We start from the raw sequence: 6,520 nt of genomic DNA on the forward strand, positions 1-6,520 counted from the left end.
ACTTCTGACGGCAGGAAATTCCCTAGAAAAACTTATAATTGCGCGGCACCTTTAAAAGTGCGAAAATCTATCTTTGTAAATTGCGTGAAACACATTACGTGCAATTTTATTGTAAAACTTTGTATATATTTATTTATTTATTTTAATAAACCACCTCTTGTCAACCGACAATTTTTCGCTCTTTTTATTTAAGGCAAACCTTCCCATTGTTCCTCAACAGATTTCTAGGTTAAGTTTCGGCGCACCATTTCGTACAAATTTTGGTCCTTCGAGCCGGATATCCGGCAAAACGTTTGAGTGCATTTGGTGTTGTCGGCTTTGCTTGGAGCTGTTGGGGAATTTTGGTTTTGTTTTGAGTAAGAATTCGAGATGTCGAAGACAGAGGACGTTTTCGAGCTTATGGCTCTCGTATCTACGCTCCAAGGCGAGTTCAGCCGCTTTTTAACAAACATTAAAAAACGCGGCGTGAAGAATTTTACGGTTCCTTTCCTTGAAGAACGTCTAGCCACCATCGGGAAACGGTTAACGGAGTTACATATAACTCATGCCAAGATTTGCGCAGCATTTAAGTCTGCTGATTTCAGTAAATCTGAATATGTTATACGTGGCACTTACGACTTAGCATTGGATGCGTTTGATGTGGCAGAAAGTTACATTTTGGAACAATTAGAGAACTTACGTTGTTCGGAAGCAGCCGGGCCTAAAGCATCAGCAGCCGATGTTTCCAACATTCGTCTTCCAATAATTGACTTGCCAAAATTCTCAGGGGACTATTCAGAGTGGTCAACTTTTTTTGAAACGTTCCGCTCTATTGTACACGACAATCCAGCTTTACCGGGAGTTCAAAAATTCCATTATTTAAAAGCTAGTTTAAAAGGGGAGGCTGCTTCAATCATTCAATCATTGGCGGTCACTAGTGAAAACTATGCCGTGGCTTGGGGTATTTTAGTTTCGCGTTATACCAACAAACGATTGATCACAGCTACTTTTTTAAATAGAATTACTCAAGTTTCAGTAGCTCATGGGGATAATTTGAACTCACTTAAAACCATTCGGGATTCAGTCGCTGTAGCATTAGACGCACTTAAGGCCATGGGTTATTCGGTCGATAGATGGGACCCTCTGATAGTACACATTTTAACCAATAAATTGGACAATTCATTAAGGTTAGAATGGGAGAAATTACTAGGGAGCAGTACGGACTACCCTACTTACGCTCAATTTTTGGAATTTTTGTCCTGCCATATCAATACGCTAGAATCAATCGGCGTAAAACCAAAGACTTCTAGAAGGGAATCAGAAAAAACGTTCAAATCACATACAGCCGGCGTCGATAAAACAAATTGTGTTCATTGTGGAAGCAATCACTTGATATACCAATGTAAGGACTTCCTTGCCTTAAGCCCGAATGCTAGGTCTAAATTCGCGCTTTCGCAGAATCTTTGCATAAATTGTTTGCGTCCAGGACATAGTTGTACCTCGTGTAATTCTTCGTCGCGCTGTCGTAAGTGCAACAAATTGCACCACACATTATTGCATTTCGAGAGGTTAGGCACCGGGGGGAGCAAACCTAAGGAGACTACTCCTTCGTCGCGAACCGCCGTGGATCCTGAACCTTCTTGTTCAAATGCAGTTTCACATCTGAGCATAACTGATACTAGATCGGTTCTTTTAGCTACTTTCTCTGCTCGAATTGAGACCAACGATGGTTCTCATGTACTGGTACGCGGTTTAGTTGATCCGGGATCTGAAACGTCATTCATCACGGAAAACTTAGCTCAACAGATTCACGTTAAACGTAAACGTATCGCCGCTACCATTTATGGAGTCACAGGAGACTCTGCTCATACAGTTCGGGCAGAAACCGAATTAAAACTGCATTCTATCGCTCGTCGTGGTCTTTCTCTGGATGTAACTGCGTTAATTTTGCCGAAAATTACGAGTTACACTCCGCCGACGTATTCTCCGTCCATGTTTCCACAACTTCGCGAGCTAGAATTAGCAGATAACTTCGCAGCTACTAAAGCTCCAATAGACATACTATTAGGAGCCGATTATTTTCCTGCGTTGATCGAAGGTCCGGTAATTCGTTCTCCAGATCGATCTTTAGTTGCACAAAAGACGATTTTCGGATGGCTCGTTTCTGGGGTTCTGCCTAGTCCGGTCCGACATAGCGCGTTAACCGTTCATCATTGTTCCGGCCTCGAAAAAACGCTTCGTGACTTCTGGGAACTGGAAGAAGTTCCAGAAGTAAAATCCGTGTCCACAGAGGACTCTCTCTGTGAACAGCACTTTGTAAATACTTTTTCTCGTACTCCTTCCGGTCGTTTTGTCGTAGCATTACCTTTCCGGTCTGAGGAATCGAAACTTAGTTTAGGGTCTTCTTCCCGCGCCGCGGAAAAGACATTATCACGCATACTCCGTAAATTGGAGAGGTCTCCCTCTCAGGAAGATAGCTATTCTCAATTTCTACGCGAGTATCAATCTTTGGGACACATGTCTCCCATTAACTTAGATTCCGGTTTTCGAGTCTTTTTACCTCATCACGCGGTTTTTAAGATAGAAAATCAGAAGGAGAAGATTCGCGTCGTGTTTAACGCATCTTCTAAAACCTCGTCCGGTGTCTCGCTCAACGATACGTTGTTTATAGGCCCCAAGCTTCAACAGGATATCACACGTATATTAATGAATTGGCGCGCTTTTAGACACGTGGGTGTGACAGACATCGTTAAAATGTTCCGTCAGATACTTGTGCGCTCAGAGGACCGCAAGTATCAGAACATTTTGTGGAAGACTGAATCTGGTGGGATTCAGGCCTTTGAACTCAACACGGTGACGTACGGCACTGGGCCTGCGCCATTCTTATCCTCGCGTGTCTTACGCGAACTAGCATTTTGTGATGGAAGGGACTTTCCCTTGGCACAAAATGTTTTGCTCAATTCTACGTACGTAGATGATATCCTTTTCGGTGCTCACGACACAGAGCAGCTAGAAGCAACCCAGGATCAACTGATTCGCCTATTGGCAAAAGGAGGATTTTCCTTGAGCAAATGGGCATTTAGTGAGTCACGGTCTTCCGTGAATGAGCCATCCGAACCGCGCGTTTTCTCTGAAGACCCTTCGGATTCGGGTAAGATTTTAGGGATAGCTTGGGATCATGTACACGATCATTTCCGGTTTTTCGTGTCTCCATCGTCGATACTCGTTCTTACCAAGCGCGTTTTGCTGTCTGAAAACGCCCAAATCTACGATCCGTTGGGTTGGATCTCACCGGTAACGGTCGTTTTAAAGCAACTAATGCAATCAACCTGGTTGCTAAAATTAGCGTGGGATGATGAGATTCCAGATCCTATTCGTTCGAAATGGCTTGCGTGTTATGATCAACTTCAGGATCTACGCACCCTGCGCATCTCACGGTGGACTGGTCAAACTCTGACTACGATCAAACGTGAACTCTTAGGATTTTGCGATGCGTCTGAACTCGCTTATGGAGCCGTAGTGTACGAAAGAATTACTGCATCCAACGGGCAGATTTCAGTACATTTAGTTATGTCTAAAACCAAGGTCGCGCCGATCAAGACTACATCCATCCCGCGATTGGAATTGGTCGCTGCCGCACTATTAACCAAACTTATTCTTCATGTGAAACGCAGTCTAACCGGAGATCTCGATTCTATTACGTGTTACTCGGATTCACAAGTTACCTTGGCTAGGCTAGCTAAACAACCGGTTAATTGGAAGACGTTCGTAGCTAATCGCGTATCGCTTATCCAAACGCAACTTCCGAATGCCAAATGGCACTATGTAAATACTAAACTCAATCCCGCGGACCTCTGTTCACGCGGAATCAGCGCCAAACAGCTCACTGAGGACTCACTCTGGTGGCAAGGGCCAGCATTCCTTCGTGAACAGCCTACTCATGACATTCAGGTTTACGAAACCTCTGAAGAGAGTCGCAAAACCAATCTGAACGTTCACGTGGGTGTCGATCAGTGTTGGTTTTTGGATAAATACTCCTCTTGGCATAAACTCGTTCGCGTTATGGCTTACGTCATTCGATTTGTCAATCATGCACGTAAACAGAGTACGCACTCGGATTTAGCCTTCTCGGTCTCCGAAGTTCGTTTTTCTGTCGAAACTTTAGTGAAAGTGGTGCAACGAGCACAGTTCGCTAAGGAATTAGCCGCTTTACAGCAAGGGGAAAGGGTCCCCACGCGGTCAAAGTTGCTTCCTCTCTATCCAACACTGGATTCCCGTGGAATCTTGAGGGTGGGAGGTCGATTACGGAACGCGAATCTTTCGGAACACGCGAAACATCCGATCGTACTGCCTGAGTGCCATCTCGCGTCCATTTTAATTCGCCAAACACATTTAGATACTCTTCATGGGGGACTTCAGTTAACATTGGCTACACTGCGCCAAAAGATTTGGATCATTAATGCTCGCAACCTTGTCAAATCGGTGGTTCATAAATGCACCTCATGTGTTCGTGAACGCGCTAAATTAGGGGTTCAACTCATGGGTTCTCTTCCGGCAGCTCGGGTCTCCCGGAGTTTCGCCTTCGAGAACACCGGAGTGGACTATGCCGGGCCTTTTTCCATTAAACTTCATCATGGTCGCAATGCAAAATCGGTTAAGGGGTACGTAGCAGTTTTTGTGTGTTTGGCTACTCGCGCCATTCACCTTGAACTCGTGTCTAGACTCGATACCGAGGCCTTCCTCGCCGCGTTAGCTCGATTTATCTCTCGTCGCGGAAAACCTGCCGCAATTTACTCGGATAATGGCTTAAACTTTCAAGGGGCAGATGCTGAACTTACGCGCGCTTTCAAATCATCATTAGAGATCGCTCGCTCTCAAGACACTGAACCGATCAGTGAAATCGAATGGAAATTCATTCCTGTCGCAACTCCGCACTGGGGCGGTTTATGGGAAAGCGCCGTTAAAAGCATGAAGCACCATCTCAAACGATCTATCGGTGTTTTCGTGCCTAATTTTGAAGAAATGACCACACTCCTCTCGCGAATTGAGGCCTGCCTCAACTCTCGTCCGATTTCTCGTATGCACGACGATCTCGAGTCGCTTGACGTGTTGACCCCAGGTCATTTTCTGATAGGACGGCCGCTTTTAGCCCCCCCCGGAATTCGCCACGCTTGATCTTCGCGAGTCGACTCTCAATCGGTGGCAATCCGTTACGAAAATATCAGAAGTATTCTGGAAGAAATGGTCTTCAGAATACCTTCACACTTTACAAAATCGGCCTAAATGGCAAAACGCTAACATGGACTTTCAAGTCGGAGATATCGTTCTCGTTAAAGTTCCAAACAATCCGCCTCGTACATGGACATGGGGTCGGATACTAAAACTTATTTCTGGGGTGGATGGGCTTGCTCGTGTTGCCACTATTAAAACAGCGAAAAAAGAGAAACAACGCAGCGTTTCTCAACTTTGCAAGCTTCCTTCTTAAACCACTCTCTCTCTGTCTTCACTTCTCCTCCTAAATAGCCTTCTCTTATGGCCTCTTGGGACTTCCCAGGTCGCCATTTTGGTTTTTTTCTTCTGAACTTTCTGGGACTCCCCAGGTTGTTCCTTTCCTGTTCCGGGTTTCCTGGGACTCTTCAGGTTGCCGCCATACCGTATCTGTTTGTGAGTTTCTCCTCAAAAGGTTCCCAGCAACTTATGGTTTCTTCTACTCACTACAGTTTCAATTAATTCATGGCGGACAACCCGTGGGCCCATTTATTGGGCGTAGGGTATAAGGAGGAGGAGGAAGATGACGTTTTGGAGCTCCACGCTCCTTTGGAGGAAATTGACCTCCAGAAGGTTTTTGACCTGGAAGAGAGAAAGGAGGAAACCCCACCACCACCAGAACCGCTCATGCGACCACGGCGACAACGCCCTACCGTCGCGTCCACCGTGAGCATTGCGCCGACCAACTGGGCTGGAGGAGTTCTCCACGATCCCAGTACCAGGGAAGTCGAGCGCAATGCTCACAAAATCATAATCAGGGCCTTTGGTCAAGAAATCGCGGTGCCATTCATATCGGCATTGAAATGCCGCAAATGGAAGGCCTGGGCCCCTCAGGGTAAAATTATCCTGAAGTGGTCTCCCACTCTTGCCCTGAGGGGTGCCAGCCTTCTCCTGAAGCCGAAGCACTGAGCTTCACTCTTGTTATTGTCCCTATCTGTTTTATATTTTTTTTTTTATATACTTTATTCTGTTAATAAAAATTGTTTGTTGTCTATACAACTTCTTTTATCCTTATTTTGACACCATCGTGTCAACGGGGGGAGTTTGTTCGAAATCAGAAGAAGCAGAAAAGCTCAAGGACCGCCAGCGTCCGTGCTCACTCTTTCTTCTATCTATCTTGCGTTCAGGAGCTGAACTGAACACCGATATCGCGCTTGGGCGAACCCTCGAATAGTTCCTCCCGACCGTTTCTCCCTTAATTTTCACAATTTCCTAGAAATAAGCATAGCTACGCATAGCCCCGAATGTTTACTTTCTATAATGTCTAAACAGC

The 6,520-nt window shown here is 45.5% G+C and overlaps 1 protein-coding gene across 1 annotated transcript; it reads left to right on the forward strand.

Annotated features, from left to right (window-relative positions):
• Positions 1–369: 369 nt before the first annotated feature.
• LOC136775006 (uncharacterized) lies at positions 370–5,464 on the forward strand. Its single transcript, XM_066729483.1, has 2 exons — positions 370–5,056; positions 5,232–5,464. The coding sequence occupies exons 1-2, from the start codon at positions 370–372 to the stop codon at positions 5,462–5,464; spliced, it is 4,920 nt and encodes a 1,639-aa protein (XP_066585580.1).
• The last annotated feature ends 1,056 nt before the right edge of the window (positions 5,465–6,520 follow it).

The sequence above is a fragment of the Prorops nasuta genome, unplaced genomic scaffold (assembly GCF_024137725.1).
Source record: "Prorops nasuta isolate Cenicafe-Biocafe unplaced genomic scaffold, Cenicafe_Pnas_1.2 PNAS00007, whole genome shotgun sequence".
In the NCBI taxonomy this organism is placed as follows: domain Eukaryota; kingdom Metazoa; phylum Arthropoda; class Insecta; order Hymenoptera; family Bethylidae; genus Prorops; species Prorops nasuta.